Raw genomic sequence first — 17,173 nt, 5'->3', positions numbered from 1 at the left:
TGCTAGGTTGGGAAGGGGCCCTGTGTAAACTAACAGTTGTGAAATGCCTGTATAATTGTGGGACTTTTAAAATCTGCTGTGTTAAAAGCTAGGAGTACCTTATAAAAAGACTGCAATGAGAACCAACTGTTCAACAGCGGAAGTTCCCACTACTGACTACAAGGAATTGAGGGGAACAACAGATCTACACAGAAAAACATGAGATGTTCCATTGATAGCCCCACTTCAAAGGGTAGCTTCCAGGTTTTAAGAAATGCAAAGTCTCAGAGTAAAAGTAAATTGTAACAGACACGTCTCAAGTGCATGAACCCATGAAGCCAGTGACATTTCAGAAAAAAAATATATATAATACGTTATTCATAAAGAATTGCTTATATTTACTGTGAGGTTGTATCTTCAATGACAATATAACTCTCCATTAGGAAAACAATTTAGGGAGACAGTAAAAGTATTGAATGCATCCAATAATGTATGCCTGTCATTTACACACTGCTAATGAACAAGTGTATTCATTGAAATCTACATATCCAGGATGAGAACCATGTATTGTAGTGTGCCTCATTCTCTTCTCATACCAGCAGCAGAATCAACGGAAGTGCACTTGTGGCACCTGTTCATTGTGCTCCCTAAGGCGTAGGCAGCAGTGACAATACACTAACGTTCCTCCACTGCAAACAATGTATAACATATGTGGCACTAATTGGGGTTAGTCTCTCTTGTGAGATTGAATTTTCACTGCTTTTCTTCCAAGCATGGAGTTAAAGTAATGAATTTCCATTCATGACCAAGCTTTTTGCTTTGACACTGTTTCTTTCTATTTTCCCATTGTAATTGTTTATTTGGTGGAAGAAAACAGTTTGCAACTTGGAGACAAATGGAATTATTTGGGGTCCTAGAGTATATCGGGGGATAGAGTTAATCTCCTGCTAGAGACTAGCAATTAAGTTCATATAATATATAGTCAAAACCAATTCACACAAAAGTATGTTTTAAAATAATTGCACAATTTTTCTATCCGTGTTCCTTCTCAAGTGATATAATAAGGCACTTTCCTAGCAACTTACATCTAGTGTTACTGGGAAGATCAGGGGCTCTCAACCCGGGGTTCCTGAATCACCAGGATGGGCATCACCTGGGAACTTATGGTACTACCCTTCTAGGACCACAACTCAGACCTATTTATTCCTTTAAACCCTGTCATGTAAGGCAACAACTGGTGGCTTAATATCTCCACCCCCAGATGAGTGTAGGACACACTCAAGTTTAATAAAGCCAGGAGTGAAGTGGCAAAGTTAAGTCTGTCTTAGCCACTTTATACCTCATTTCCTTCCCTCTGACTCTTAGTGGTGGAAGAGCACTAAGGACTTGTGGTGTTTCCAGCAGTAGGATGACAGTTAGCAGGATGAACAAAGATCTTTTCATTTCCTGACTGCTTGTCTGCTTGAGTGAGATCGTAGGGAAAACTCAGAGCTAACGTATTTTAAGGCACCATCATGACACTGTAGGCATTGGACACTTTAGTGACAAGCAAAGCATGAAAACAGTTCAAACAAAAACTATTTGTGATGTACAAACAGAATTACCCCTTAAATATCCTTTCTAACAGTAACTCACAACACATTGCATTTTTAAAACTTCTTCGGAATGCTGGCTTTTCATCGTGGGTGGAAATCAAAAACATTTATAAACTCTGACACATAAGCACTGTCCATGGCCTTTTTCCTTCTCCCTCCGAGGTTCTCCATCAGTAGATCTGCTCTGCAGAAGTGGACTTGTGTATATTTCCTTATAACTCCACATGTAGTTGGGATGCATGGTCCTGATCAATAGATCACTGGTTTAGAACAAATTGTGATGTTTTCTAATTCATAGAAATAATTTTTTCATTAGGAGGCTGGAAATGTGCCTATTTCCCATGCTAAGATTGTAATACTGAACTTGAACTTCAAAGATTTTTAAATAGCATGCCCACTGATATCCAGGACACACTTTAAAGATGTAACAAAAACCCCCACTCCGTGAAGCCATAGGTTGCTATAAAGAGTAAGTGGAGTGGAATGGGAAGAGAAAGTGAGTTTCAAAACCCTTTATTCCGTCATGTAGATATCGCCATTCTGTTATTACAGCACAAGGAGCTGCTAAGCACTGGAGCCTCCCTAGGAAAAGTATTGCCATTGCCTGTCAATCAAATCTCGAGCTCACTGCCAATTTCAGAGTATCTCAGAAATAAAATCCTATTTCCATTTGAAAGAAAAACTATTGTTCACCTCTACCAGGAACATTACACCTCCCCCAACTCCAAGATTATATTTAGCCGATTGGCACAGTGTTTAAATTACATGACATGCAATAATACATACTAGCAAATGCTTAAGGATAAAGTTTGCTGATAATATCTGCTTTGAAAAATCACAGTACTGATTGATTTTATATTAATTGTGGACAAACAATAAAAGATTTGTTTGTAGCACACATGATGCATGGAGTTCGTATTGTAGTTGATTTGAGAACTGCTGTTTCAAGATAACATTTCTTGGGTCTCATGCATAGCATAGAAATGTGGAACATTTTGTGTTTAGTAGTGCCTCAGTTTAGCATTAACTACAATTCAGGCAATTGTTTGGACTTCCAAATTGTTAGCTATTTATGTGATAGTATATGCTCTTTGTTGTAAATGTATAGTAATATGTCAATTATAATTCAACAATTTGTGATAAATTATTTATACTAAAAATGAGACAAAGTTTAAATTTTTAACTTTCAAAGCATTTCAATCAAATACCCAACCCTGTTCTGTTGAGACCATTTAAAGAGTGCGCCAACAAATGGAAGAATCTTTCCTTTTGAAACTCTGCCTTTCGGATAAGTCAAGAGTCTTCTAAGATTATTTATTTTTATTTGAGAGGCAGGATTACAGAGTGACTCTGCACATGCTCCAAATGACCACCACACTCAGAGCCAGGAGTCAGCACTCTTCCAGTCTTCCACATGACTAATGGACCCAAAGACTTGGGCTGTCATCCACTGCTTTCCCAGGCCGTTAGCAGGAAGCTGAACCCAAAGTGGAGTAGCTGGGACTCTAACTGGAGCCATACAGAAAGCCGGTGCCACAGTCAGAGGCTTAGCATGCTATGCCATGTTACCAGCATGAATAAACAAGTCTTTACACAAGAGAAGAAGGTGGATCCAATAGAATAACGAGAAAGTAAATCAACAGATCCTGACGAAAGTCTAGGCAAAATCCAGGGTTCAAAGAAAACTTTGCACTAGTAAGTCTACTATATTCAACTATCTCTGACTGAAGCACTGTTAATGTATGAGCAAGTAATTAAAATTTTCTAGGTGGATTTATTGAAGAACATCAAATAAATCACAGAATAAATATGAAACAAGAGAGGGAAGGAGAGAAAGAACATGCTTTGGATTGAAATTGAAATGACAGAAATTGGAAGAACATTTGGAATTCAGTGATAACCTATAATGCTAGAGTCATAGTGGTATTTTGAAGATTACATGAAGGTATGTGTATTAACTTTTTACACATTGTGATGTATAGGAGTGGGGATCGGACCTCGCAGTTAAGACAGTACTTGGAACATTATCCTATAACTGAGTACATGGGTTCAAGTCCTGAGTCTGCTCCTTCATTCCAAACTCACGTTAATATGCACCCTGGCTGTTGCATGTTTTGGGAAAATGGACCAGTAGGTGGGAGATTTCTCTTTTCCTCTCTAACAAATACTTCAATTAAAAAAAAAAACTTTAAACATTAATGTCTGTCTCTTTCTAGCTTTTTAAGGAAAAAAAAAACCTGCTCTTCTTGTTAAGCTGTGGATGGTCTGAAAAGTTATAAAAATTAGTGTTTGTATTAAAATTGTATATGTGTTATGAAATTTACAGTATTTAAAAAAAGATTTATTTAGTTTTATTGCAAAATCAGATATACAGAGAGGAGGAGAGACAGAGAGGAGATCTTCTGTCCGGTGATTCACTCACCAACTGACCGCAAAGATCGGTGCTGCGCTGATCTGAAGCCACAAGCCAGGAGCCTCCTCCAGGTCTCCGGTGTGGCTGCAGGGTCCCAAGGATTTGGGCTGTCATTGACTCTTTCCCAGGCCACAAGCAGGGAGATCGATGGCAACTGGAGCTGCCGGGATTAGAACCAGCGCCCACATGGGATCCTGTGCGTTCAAGGCGAGGACTTTAACTGCTAGGCCATGGGGCCACGCCCAAAATTTATAGTATTTGAGGCATACATATTCTATTCACAATAAATACACATTATTTGAAGTATTTATATGTATATACTGTTTCAAACAAGCTGGTTCAAACAAAAATTAATTGCATGAGAAAGTAGTTTTCTCAATAGATTATATGAAAATGGAATTTATTTGACAAAACTAAAAAGTACAATTAATCTTCTTTTATTGTATTTAAATTGCCTGGAATTTTACCGCATTGTGCTTGTAAACCTTGACATTCCTATAAAAATGTTCATGATTCAAGTAATTAGGAAGTCCTTAACAGTTTTACAATGCACGCGATATTTAGGGGCGGTAAGGATTTTGCACGTGCTTTTTACCTCAGTGGAATATTACAGCTAATTCAGAAGAATGGCAATGTCACTGATATTAATAGACGTGATCAACTTATTGAGACTGAAGTCATCCAATGGCTCTCAATTGAATGCGGATATCTTCAAAGGTGGTTGAAGAAGTTCTATATATTAAATTACCTCTGAGACAGGGGACATCTCTTAGCTGGTGTCATGCATATCAAAAGAAAGAATTATCAACAACCTGCCGAAATCAGTAAATTATTTAGAAATTATTAGAGCATGAATGATTTATTTTGTGTACATTTTTTATGTGAATATACATTCTTTTCAGATTGTTTTAATCTCTCTGAAATAATAGGCAAAATATATCAGCTTAAGAAAATAAAAACTAGTATATTTTAATATTTGATTTATAAGTTGATTAATATAGTTAGTGTTGTTCTTGTATTAGTGGTTAAATGTTTCCCTGCACTTTACCTTCCCACTCTATCCTTATAATGAAGGGGTAGATCGGTTGGGATTTTAGTGATTCTGAGGTCCAAAAACAGAAAACACATATGCATTTTACACTAAGTTAATTTCAGGGGTCCAAAGTACCTTGCCAAAGCTCTATCACAAATACTTCAACTTCATCTACATTCCATCATTGTAACGAAATCAGGTCTCTTCATTTTAGTACAAAGTATAGCATATATTTTTTATACTACTTATATAATTAAAATAACAGAATAATTACATAAGTTAATATACAGTAAAATGAGTTTGTACTTTACACGTGGTGTGTATTTGTATATACTATACAAATATTGCATAGCTTGTCTTTAATATGGAAGTATGTTTTACTTAGCACCTTTCAAGGATTAGCAAAACAGGAAGTTTCAGTCTCTCTCTTTCCATTTCTCCCTTCCCCCTCTTTGCTTGCCCCCATCATACAGGTATACGTAAGAAGTTGGGGGCTAAGCTAAGCCTTCTTGGATCCTATTGAGACGGAGTGGGGTCCTTTAGCAAGCCATGTTTTTCTCATGCTGATCAATCGGCTAAGATTCTGTAAGGACAAACTCAGTTGAGCAGGGAAGTGTCAAAATAAAAAGGAGCTAAATAAGCAGCATCCCTGTCTAATACTGACCTTGGATTTAAAAGAATTTCAGGTAAATATCATACTTTTGCTCTTGAAAAATGCTATAGAAAAAGGAATAGAAAGTGATACTCTAGAGAAAATCAGTATACTAGAAACAGCAATTAGAAAAAAGCTTTAAAGTCAATAGCAAGCAAGGGAATAGAGAATCAGTAAAGAAAGCTGTCAGAAAAAAAGAAAGACATTGAAAGGACTAAAATTAATACACAGAAATAACGAGAGAAAATTCTCAGTGTTCTCACACACTGTAATCTTATTCACTCCTTGTTATTTAGAAATATATATTAAATGGAAAAAAAAGTGTCCATTTTTTGTGAAGTTTCACAAGGATTGATTTGATAGAAAATATCATTAGAAAATGTTTTCAAGGGCCTGGCACGATAGCATAGTGGTTCAAGTCCTCGCCTCGCATGCACCAGGACCTCATATGGTCACCAGTTCTAATCTTGGTGGCACTGCTTCCCATCCAGCTCCCTGCTCGTGGCCTGGGAAAGCAGTTGAGAATGGCCCAAAGCCTTGGGACCCTGCACCCAGAAGAGCTCCTGGCTCCTGGCTTCAGAATGGCTCAGCTCCAGCCGCTGAGGTCACTTGGGGTGTGAACTATGTGATGGAAGATCTTCCTCTCTGTCTCTCCTCCTCTCTGTATATCTGCCTTTCAGTAAAAATAAATAAATATTCGTAAAAAAAAACAAAAAAGAAAATGTCTTCAAGTGTTGAATGGCGAAAACCAATGTAATTGCTCATGTGTACATGTTTGTGTATGTTCTCAATTGCTCATAGCTGTAAGTTATTTTAAAATTAATTTTCCAGAAACTAGATGAGAAAATTGCACTTGCAAGTACAAGAAACGACTTCTAAGCACCACACAAAGATCCTTGACGGTCCTGTTGTCACATGAACCTCTTTGCTCTTGAATTCATTGGTTTGGATCCTTGCCAAGGCTGTTAAAAACTTGAAATGCCTGTTTTACAAACTCAACAGTATATATTATCTTTCCCTAGCTCTGTTTGTCAACTGGAGGTCAATACTCACATTCATCCGAGTTTATTGCTCAAGATTTAGCCAGTGGCAGCCAAGACCTGATAGGATCTCTCACGGTGGATCAGTTACTCTGCTGTGATAAAGAGCTTAGTTGATCGATGTTCTTTTATTTTTTTCCACTTAGCAATCTTTCCGCTTCCCTAAATGTATTCTCTGTTGCGAGATTCTAGGTTTTCCAAGCAATCTATCCTCTGTTGCGCTCAGACCTCTGCTTTGTTCCATAGAATGCAGATTTCTAAGTCTCTTTTTCGTAATCCTTTCTAAGTGAGAGGTGAAGAAGAGTACTCGTTTAGCCATCTAATTTGAAGCCTCTTTGTGCACTTCAGCTTTTTTTTAAAAAAAAATGCAATATATTTTAAGAATCGTCTTCCTTTATTTTCTGTCAACACAATTGCACTTTTCCCCATGCGATGGAAACTCTGACCTTGGTAGATAAAAGATGGAGGGAAGCAAGGTCACACGCGTCCAGAGCAACAGCTTCCCTAGAAAGGGCTTTTTCTTTCCTCTAGTTAGGCAGGTTTTATTTGCAATTTTCCCTTCCTCCCAGGCCTTGGGAGCCATATGGAGGAAGTCATTAATGGCATCTCAGTAACGAGGATGCCCGAACTCTCTCCCTCAGCACCATCAAACCTCCCTGTGTGGCTTGACAAAGATGAATGTCCAGCTGTTACTGGAGTCAACATGGAATTCTCACCTGGTGAATGTTCAGCGCGTACGTAAAAATGTACCACAGTTTGTAACTTAAATGGAAGTAGGCAGCTTGATGCAACAAAGATTAGAGGTATGCAATTCTCTTTCTCTACATGCATCATAAATTTATCGTGCAAGTTACTTGCGGAACATAATTTCTCAAAGGGAAAAGTGTTAAACACACACCAAAAAATGCAAAAAATATGGACTTTACCCTCTTTTCAGGACGCTATTTCAGAGTGGATTTTCAGACAATCTCACTGGAGATACCTTGCATTTCAAGTGTTAATTATAATATCTCATGTAATTTATGGAAATACTGTGTCACATATTCATAGCATATGTCACAGGCACATTTATTCCAAAACCTATACGTGCTCATGTTTTCAGTGATGCATTTAATGAAAGATATTTTCCCATATAGAGGATTTGATTAAAGAAAATTTAATTTAAAAAATCTACAAAAAATGTGTGCTTATCCTCTGCAATCTAATGTTGCTTGAACTTCTCTATTCCTGTCCTTTGTAGCTTGTATCATTAAATAAAAGCCACAATTTTCCAGTTCTACTTCAGAGTGCTCTAGAGACACCTACTGGAAAGATGCATTATTGCACTTTTTATAAAATATGTAGAGTGTTATTACTGATACTCCAGAAAAAAATGCCTTGAAAACTATTCATTTACAAAATTAGATCTCTTTTTGAAGGAAAAACCCTATGGTCTCAAGAAAAGGATAACAAGTATAAAATATATCAAACTATTACTTTGCTAATGGACTTACTGCTCCTTTTCCAACAAAGCTCTCTTTGTCTAGGTTTTTAAAAAACTGATTCCCTTTAGATAGTATGACATATTTTTTTTTAAGATTTATTTATTTATTGAAAAGTCAGATATACAGAGAGGAGGAGAGACAGAGAGGCAGATCTTCCGTCCGATGATTCACTCCCCAAGTAAGCGCAACGGTAGATGCTATGCCGATCCGAAGCCAGGATGCAGGAACTTCTTCCGGGTCTCCCACACGGGTGCAGGGTCCCAAGGCTTTGGGCCGTCCTCGACTGCTTTCTCAGGCCACAAGCAAGGAGATGGATGGGAAGTGGAGCTGCCGGGATTAAAACCAGCGCTCATCTGGGATCCCGGCGCGATGAAGGCGAGGACTTTGGCCGCTAGGCCACGCCGCCGGGCCCTAGATAGTATGACATATTTTTAAAAATTTTTACCTTTATCCACTTGCAAAGCAAAGAGCCACATAGAAACAGAGACAGACAGAATGCCAAATGCCTGTAGTCAATTGGGCAAAGCTGAAACTGGGAGTTCAGGAACTCAATCCGGCAGGCAAGGACACAGTGCTTGAACTATCACACTTGACCTCTCAGGATTCCGGGACTGGAACCTGGGCACTGCAATATGGGATTGAGGCAACCTAAGCAGTGTATAGACACTGGGCAAACTCCTGTCCTTACGAGTCATACTTTCAATAGGAGAGTCTGGAACATAAATGCCAGTACTGCATTTTGATCATCTGTATTGCAGCTAAAGTGATGCAACAAATCAACATATTGTGGAATAATGTATAGTTGAGAAAGTTGCCTCGCCGATTTGGGGTTGCAATACCCCTTCTTAGAGCTTGACGATGGATGTCAAGCAAGAGAAATAGCGAGAGAGAAGGGGAGGAATGTGGGGCTCTGATTAACGCTTGATCTATTAATGTTTTTTTTGTATTTTTAAACATCTCCCCATTGTAATCAAATCGCAGAAGAGAATGCTATTTTTTAATTATGTAGTTTATTTTGTGTGGGGGAAGGGAGCAGTTGGGGGAAGCAGAAATAGTTGAAATGTATTTAGTATTTTTACAAATTATCTGGACATAAAACAATGTGATTTGGAAAATGGAGCAAGAACACTAATATTTCTCCACCCTTTGTTCAGAAGAGATATAAAACATAGATTATCAAAGTTCATTATTTTTACCCTGTTCGGGGCCACTTGTTATATGAGATAAAGTGGACAAGTCTGTCAAACACTGTTTATTTGTCCAAGACACAATTTTCTGTAAGACTTGACACATACATAAAGTATGATCAAAATGATGAAGCGTATGTGTCAGAAGAGGGAAATGTGCTAAAAAGCCCCTAGGACAGAGATAATGAAGAAGAGTTCAGGGACAAAGGGACACAATCCTGATGCTACCAGTGTGTCTTCTGCACTAATAAAAAATTCAACAGTTTTCATGAACTGCATTACAAGCAAAGAACAAGATGGTCGGAGCACAGCAAAGGGCAATAGGAACTTAATGGAGGGGGCAAAGCTGTCTTACAATTGGTTGCATGACAACATGACACAGTTGCCATTACAATGTGACTTCCACCTTGGATTTTTAGTAGAAAAGCCCTTTCAGCGACAGCCTGTCATCACAAGATGGCTTGGTCAGGAGAAGCCCCTATTATAGCTTTGGTGAGAGAGATCTTAATCAGAACTGGTAGAGGACATTTTTGTCAATGGGAGTGGAGACAAGGATTAAAGATTTTTCATGGCTTGCTTTCAGTACTGTTGCTTAACCCTCAAAGCTAAACCACTTAAATTCAATTTAAAAATTTCATAGAATACTTTTCAAGAAAGGAAATGTCTGTACAGAGTTGATATTTAAAATTGTCAACATGTTTTTGCTTCTTGTATGTGCTCTCACAATAATTGTACATTATGCTTTTTCTTATTTCCTGTGAATATTAATCTGCCATACCAACTAACACTAAACTCATGGGAGGTGTGTCATGGTGCAGTGGATGGGGCTGCCATTGAGGTTGTTTGAATTCACACTGGGAATGCCTGGGATTCCAGCCTCAGTTCCTCTGCTCTGATTCGGCATGTAACAGCAGATGAAGGCTGACACATCAGTCCCTGCTACTCACTTGCAAGTTCCGGGTGTAGTTCTTGGCTTTTGACTTCAGCCTGACTCAGCCGCTGCGGTAATGGGCATTTAGGTAGTGAATCTGTAGATGGACAATCTATCTTTGTCTCTCTATTTCTCTATCACTCTGATTTTCAACTGAAGAAAACTTTTTAGAAAAGAATAAATTCTAGGTGTGAAAGGAAGCACAGAGCAGCTGCAGTTCTCGTGAGCTGCAACTCATTGCATCTTTAACCCAAAGGAAGAGGGGTGGAGTGGGCATCTGGCACAGCAGGTGATGCTGCACAAGGTAACCATGTTCTCTTTTGTAGTGCTTGGTTTTGGTTCTGACTGCTTCCCTCCCATCTTCCTGCTAATGAACACCCAGGGAGGCAGAAGTTGATGTTTGGTTCCCTATCTCCCTCAAGAGATATCTGTGCTTCTGGCTCCTTGGTTCCACTTGGCCTGCCCCTTTTTCAGGCATTTAAGGAATGAACCAGTAGATGGAAGATCTGTCTCTCCTCTCTCACACTCTGCCTTTCAAATACATTGAAAAGAAATGGGAAAAAAAATGTAGTTGTATAATGATATTCTACAAATACTTTGATCTTTGAGGAACTATCATGGAAACCATATTTGCAATATGCCCTTCTTCGTGGAAAAAGACAAGTGTAGAACTTATAAATGAGGGATTGATATTATGACATACTTGATTAGACAGCCACCTGCGATGCTAGCATCTCATATGGTTGCTTGTTTGAATCCAAGCTGCTCCACTTCTGGTCCAGTTTTCCTGCTAATGCACCTGGCAAAGTAGCAAAATCTGGCCCGGGACCATGATAAGAAACCCCAATAAAGTTCCTGGATCCTGGCATCCTGGCTCATGCCTGGCCGTTGCAGACATTTGGTGAATAAACCAGCAGATGGAAAAGCTCTGTGTCTCTTCCTTTCTTTCTGTAACTCCTTCTCTCAAATAAAAAAATAAAACTTCACTGTTCTGAGTCTATCTGTGTACTTCATGAAAATCAGAAGTTCTTTGAGAACAGGATCATACCTGGATCTTTTTAGAATGCACCAAATTATCACATTTTCAAATATTTAAAATATAGGCTATGTGTTATTTAAAGGTGTATTTCAATGTTTGTGCATTTAGTACATATTCATATTATAGTCTAAAAAATGCATTGAATTTATATACCTGTCTGAAATTCAGGCCAGACCTAGAACAAATAGCATTACAATGAAATTTACCTACAGTTCCTCATTTTACAGGCTAGCGAAATCACATATAACGTCTCTAACTACGCTGCAAGAATCCTAGAGCTTTTGTATTACAATTTTCTTTTGCTAATGTGAGTCATAATGGCTCCTTCACACTTACATTAAATTTTAATCATAGTCTTTTATGCTGTTGATTGAATTCCCCACTATTGCTAATGCCCTTTCTTGTAATATTCATTCATTTAAAATATGTATGCTGATGCCATATCTTATTTTTCAAAGGAAACCCGTTTAAAGCCAAAAACAAAATAATAGTCACATGGATGTTAGGCCACCGCAGGTTGCTGTGTGTGTGATCAGCCTTGCCAACAGAAAATCCTTAAAATCTCAGTTGGCCAAAATTGGCTCCATTAGGATAAAGTAAAAAGGAAAATTATTCCTGGTGTACTGGTTTATACATGCTACATTCTTTAACAATGAATTTCATTCATATGTACATTATTTCAAGTGACTGAACCGGAATAAAACCAGAAGGTTTTTCTATATATTAAAAAGGTTTTTCTATATATTTTTCTATAGGGTAACTTTTAATAAAAGCTTATGAAAATATGAATTAGTATTCTTGATAATACCACATACATCTTCCTCTTTTAGTTTAGAACAAGTAAGATATTTAGCCAGATTGTCATCACATGAAACTAAAAACATGGGAATAAATGTTACAAGGGAGTCTGTGAAATTCAAGATGAAATAATAGTGACCATCTTAGGATGTATTGTAAAGCGAATAACCTTAATAACTGGGCTACAATTTATTTTGATTCAAAATGGAAAATTTGATTTCATTTATATATATATATATGTAAAGAAAATAGATTTCATGTACTTCCTAGTTACCTAAGGATATGATACTGCCCTCTCTTCCTCTTCTTTTCTTCTTAAAAATTTTTGGGGGATAGCACATTTTAACTTACTTCACTGTCTCTCAGTCTTCACGCTTCACTAAAGAGTTCAAACACAGGAAATAGAAAGACCACCGCTGAGGGGGAATACATACAAGGACTATAAAATCAGTGAAATTCTAGAATGTTAGTTTTACTAATGCTCATTAATTGTTCTGCACTGTAGATACTAGCTGTCACAAATCAGAGAACATATGTGATATTTGTCTTTTGGGGTTTGGTTTATTTTACTACGCAAAGGGGTCTCCAGTTGCCTCCTTGTTGCGTCCTTCTACAATCAGCTGCATATTGTATAGAATTTGCACACTGCAAACCGTTAAGGAATTAGTATTAGAGTATACCTTTTGTCTGACATTCTGGCCCACTGTATCCAGGACAACATTTCCATTGAAATGAAGTAACAATTTTGTGTTGTATTCTATAGACAAAATTTGATGTCTTCTGAAACCTAGAGGGAACAGTTGAGAAAATAAATTGTCTCATATTAAATTGTCAGTTGTAGCCTGATGTAGAGTGTTTGGAACAATGCCTGGTACAATAGACAATCAGTAACTGTTAGCTGTCATTTGAATCAGAATCTTTATCACTAATATAATTGCTCAAATTAGATTTTTAAAAATACATTACAATAAGCATTGTGATTATGCTATTTGGTATTTTAAAAATTGATACTTTACTCATTTTCTGAAGATACAGATTTTTGTGAAACTTGTTTTAGCTAAATCAATAGAAAAACTTACTTAAGTTACAATTTTTAGAAGTTGTGTAGCAATAAATTATGTTGTATCTGTTATTTTTATATAATCTGCTATTTTATATATCATTATAAATAAACTTATTTGCATTTCCTCCACATTTATATTAACCAATATATTAACCAACTTGAACAAATTGGATATTAGAGTGATATAATTGAAGTTTTCATAGCAGCAGTCATCTTTAGGCTATCCTTTCTTATTTCCCAAATTAAGAAAAAAAAAACTATCTTATGTACTATTTGATTCACAGAGCGTTTCCAGCAGAGAGAGGATACAAAAAAGGAGAGAGAGAGAGAGAATAAAATAGAGACTCTTGAATGAGAAAGCATTTCCAAGATAAAAGAATGGAAAAAAAAAAAGAAACTTTACTATTTCATTATTCAATGCAAGTAAGAAATGGTTCAAATTATAGGTTCAATCTGTATGTGAATATAAGTCCTTAGTAAAATTTAGCCATATTATTCTTCCATCTGATTGATATAGCTGATTTTTATCAAACAGGCCTGTGAAATTTCTACGTACAATTTAGCTTAATTTTCATATAAGTCTATAGTGAATGTACAATTATCCTGATTTGATGAGGAGGAGCCAGAAGAATGGAGAAATGAAAAAACCTGCTCAGAGTCCCAGATACAAACATGACAGATGAATACATAAGGGCAGTTTGGATAACATAACCCAAATCAGAAGTGGACAGAAGGAATAAGTTCCCAGCACTACAGAGCAAAGAGGCATAAAAAGTTTAAATAGCTGGTTATATGCTTATGTGCAAATAGAAGAAAGGACTTCCAAGGCTCCAATTGGAAAGTAATGTCAGAGAAGGGACATGCTCATTCCTCTGACTTAATCAGTCATATGCAATGCATGCATTGAGAAGCACTAGCCTGTATGTCTTCATACTGTTAATAAAAAATTGAAATAACTAACCTACAAGAGTAGTGTGTGGTGTGACCACCCTGTTCCACTATTATTGTCTCAAGAGTTTGTCCAGTCCTCCACATGAGAATTTCCCAGTGATAGAGCAGGAAGACATCATAACAGACGGGGAGTCTTAGCAGACTTAGGCTACAGTTTCTGCTGTAACATGATAGATTCTCAACATGCTCAGGCTATTGCTCAGTTATACAATCAGCTACAAGATTCTTGTTACCCACACAAGCACACTAGCTCATTCAGTAAGTGATTGTCCAATGAGATATCGTGAACAGTTCAATAGTTCAAGCTAAATAGGAAGCAGACTACTTGGAAAGGAGCTTTTAAAGTATGTGGGGCTGAGCTCAGGCAGTTAGTTCATTGATGGGGTTAGAGTTCTTCCTTGAATTATTGTTGGATTCAATCATCCTGTTTTGGCAAAATGAATATCTATTGTATGCAGCTCAGACATGATCAAAGAAAAGCTAACAAGCATCACACAGGGTTGAAATAGTAAACTAATGAGCAAATCAATTTAAAAGTCATACAAATACAAGAGATGAGATAATTATAAATAAATATGGTTTGTTTAAGAAAAGCAAGAGAAAGAAAATGTTCACCTTGAACTTAGAAGAGCTGTACAGTAGGAGTTACTGCGGTCATATTTTCATTACAGAAAAATTAACAATGAACCCTTCAAGTCTTATGTTGACAGGGAAATTGTCACAAAGGGAATAGACACTGAAAGTGCAATTGGTGTTCAGCTGTCCCTAGTCCCTGAGGTGTGCCTAGCTCTCTGGACCGTGAACTTCAGCTATTCCTCGCGAGATCAAGAAACACCTTGATTTGATGTACCCATACTATGCACTGTTCCAGACTGCCCATGTGTCAGCTTCATTGCCTGAGTTATTTGTATGGTAATTTGCATAACATTAGCCAACATGGCCTGAATGACAATTTTAGATTTTGCTGCGGGCTCGTCAGCAAGACCTCTGCTGAACTACAGAGACTCTATGGATTCTGAGAACTATCAATTGCTCAGCTTTGCATTTTGGAACAAGGATACAGATCTACTTCTTAAAAAAATTAGTATCAAATAACAAGAGTGATTAAAGTAGATATAAAAAGAAAGGTCCCACTTACTTTTTCCCCCAGGCATAATTATATTTAATGAATTTGCAAATTATAGAATATGAGCCAAAGTATGGATGGATTTTCTCTGATCCACATTGAAATGAGAATGATCAATAGATAAAGTTTTAATGAATTAAAAGGCAGAATTTCCATAAGGAATAAAATTAATAATGACAGTAAAGGGAAAATAAGCATGAATGGTCACCTTTTTTGAACACTCACAATGCATTGGATCATCTAAGCACAGAAATACATGCTCTCTTAGAATTCTGAAATAATCCTATTGAGACCAGTATTATTGGGGTCTGCATTTTAACCTAGTGAACTCATATACTTCAAGATGACATTTCTCCAGAGCTATCCCACATAACTACATAACTGGAATGACTAACTTTATCTCTGGTCACAAACAATTACCGCTCAAAAGAACAAAAGCTAAATACCTCTGAGCACAGGTTTCACTGTTCCCACTACAGGGACTTCTGCTTCCTGGAGCACGGCGGTCTAGGATCAATGTGGGAGTCAGCGAGGTTTGCACATAGGCACACCAGTTCCTGAGGAAAAGGTCATTATGGTTAGAAAAGAAAGCATTTTAAGGAAGTATTTGCATCAAAATTATTTTCAGAAAACAAGATTTTACTTCTGCCAGTAGTCTAGGTCAGATAACTTGATACATTAGTCTCCAGTTCTAAAATATCTAGATATGAGGAAAAAAAGATATTAATATTTATTGCTGTACTCCAAAAAAAGCTACATATCAAAATAAAGAAAAACATTATACCAAAAATCTGAACCGGGACTGTTTATCTGTGACAGGGATGAAAAATTAAGGTTGTAACTGCAAGTTTACCTTGCGGATTCCTGTGGAGGAGACGCAGCCTGAAGAAATGGGGGGACAGTGCTCTCTACGGCAACTGACAAAGTTTATTTCCAGGTTTTCCGTTCTTATACATTTCATAAAACAATAGTTCAAACAGAACTCAAAATTAGGCCATGTCTGGAAACAGAGGGTACAAAGAGGCTCCCAAGGCGATTAGTGAAAACATTATTGAAGCAGGGAACAGATAAAGAGCACTGCCCATCCCTGGCTGACAGAGCACAGACGTTCACCCATCTTCAAGGAGAGCACAGAAACACACCCAAGGACTCACTGGGCTAAGACTGCACACTGCGTGAGAGGCCCTCCGCCTCCCCTCTCCTGGAGCCTCTTCTCAGCGGGGTCCCATAGGCCTCTGCTGGCCCAGCCAGCCTACTGGATGTATGCTAAGAAACTGTGAAAATTACTACGGATATCAGCAAGTTGGGTCTAGGCCCATTACCTTGAATAACAAAATATAAGCAAACTAATTGAATAATATTAAATAAATAAATATCATAAAAGCTAAAAATGAGGAAACATAAATGCTATTAGTAGATGATGATTATAAATAAAACATGAAATCTTCTCAATAAGTTATTACATAATTAGAATACATATAATTTACATAATAAAATATCACAATTATAAAAATATGCAATTTTATAATTAAGCTTGATACAAAACATTTATAATCCATTGAAAGTTAGTTAACACTAATTTACTCATAAGCTTTAAAAACTTGGAAAACCCCTGGGGCAGGTGTTTGCTTTAGCCACCAAGACTTAGCTAGGGATGCCTGACGACACCCCGACACCACGGAGTGCTTCAGCTGAGTCCTTGGGGTGTCCCTGACTCCAGCTTCCTGCTGAAGCATAACTGAGGAGGGAGCAGGTGATGGCACAGCTCCTTGATGCCATGCCACCGACACCGAATGCCAGGCTCCTGGTTTTGGCTTGGTCTAGCTTTGGTTGTTGTGGGCATTTGGAGAGTAAATGAGTAGATGGCAAATCTCTCTCCTAG

At 37.5% G+C, this 17,173-nt stretch overlaps 1 protein-coding gene across 2 annotated transcripts in view; it reads right to left on the bottom strand.

Moving 5' to 3' along the window:
- MMRN1 (multimerin 1) overlaps window positions 1–17,173 on the bottom strand; it is a 48,040-nt gene that overhangs the window by 23,042 nt on the left and 7,825 nt on the right. For both annotated transcript variants that reach the window (XM_040966904.1, XM_040966905.1), the window contains exons 2-3: window positions 15,738–15,848; window positions 12,832–12,938 (exon numbers count right to left, since the gene is read on the bottom strand). In XM_040966904.1, the coding sequence (XP_040822838.1) occupies window positions 12,832–12,938; window positions 15,738–15,848 (218 nt within the window). The remainder of the gene's footprint in view (window positions 1–12,831; window positions 12,939–15,737; window positions 15,849–17,173) is intronic.

This window comes from Ochotona curzoniae, unplaced genomic scaffold (genome assembly GCF_017591425.1).
Source record: "Ochotona curzoniae isolate NIBS_2020 unplaced genomic scaffold, NIBS_Ocur_1.0 scaffold_4506, whole genome shotgun sequence".
Lineage (NCBI taxonomy): Eukaryota > Metazoa > Chordata > Mammalia > Lagomorpha > Ochotonidae > Ochotona > Ochotona curzoniae.
This window is presented reverse-complemented; position numbering and strand designations above follow the sequence as displayed.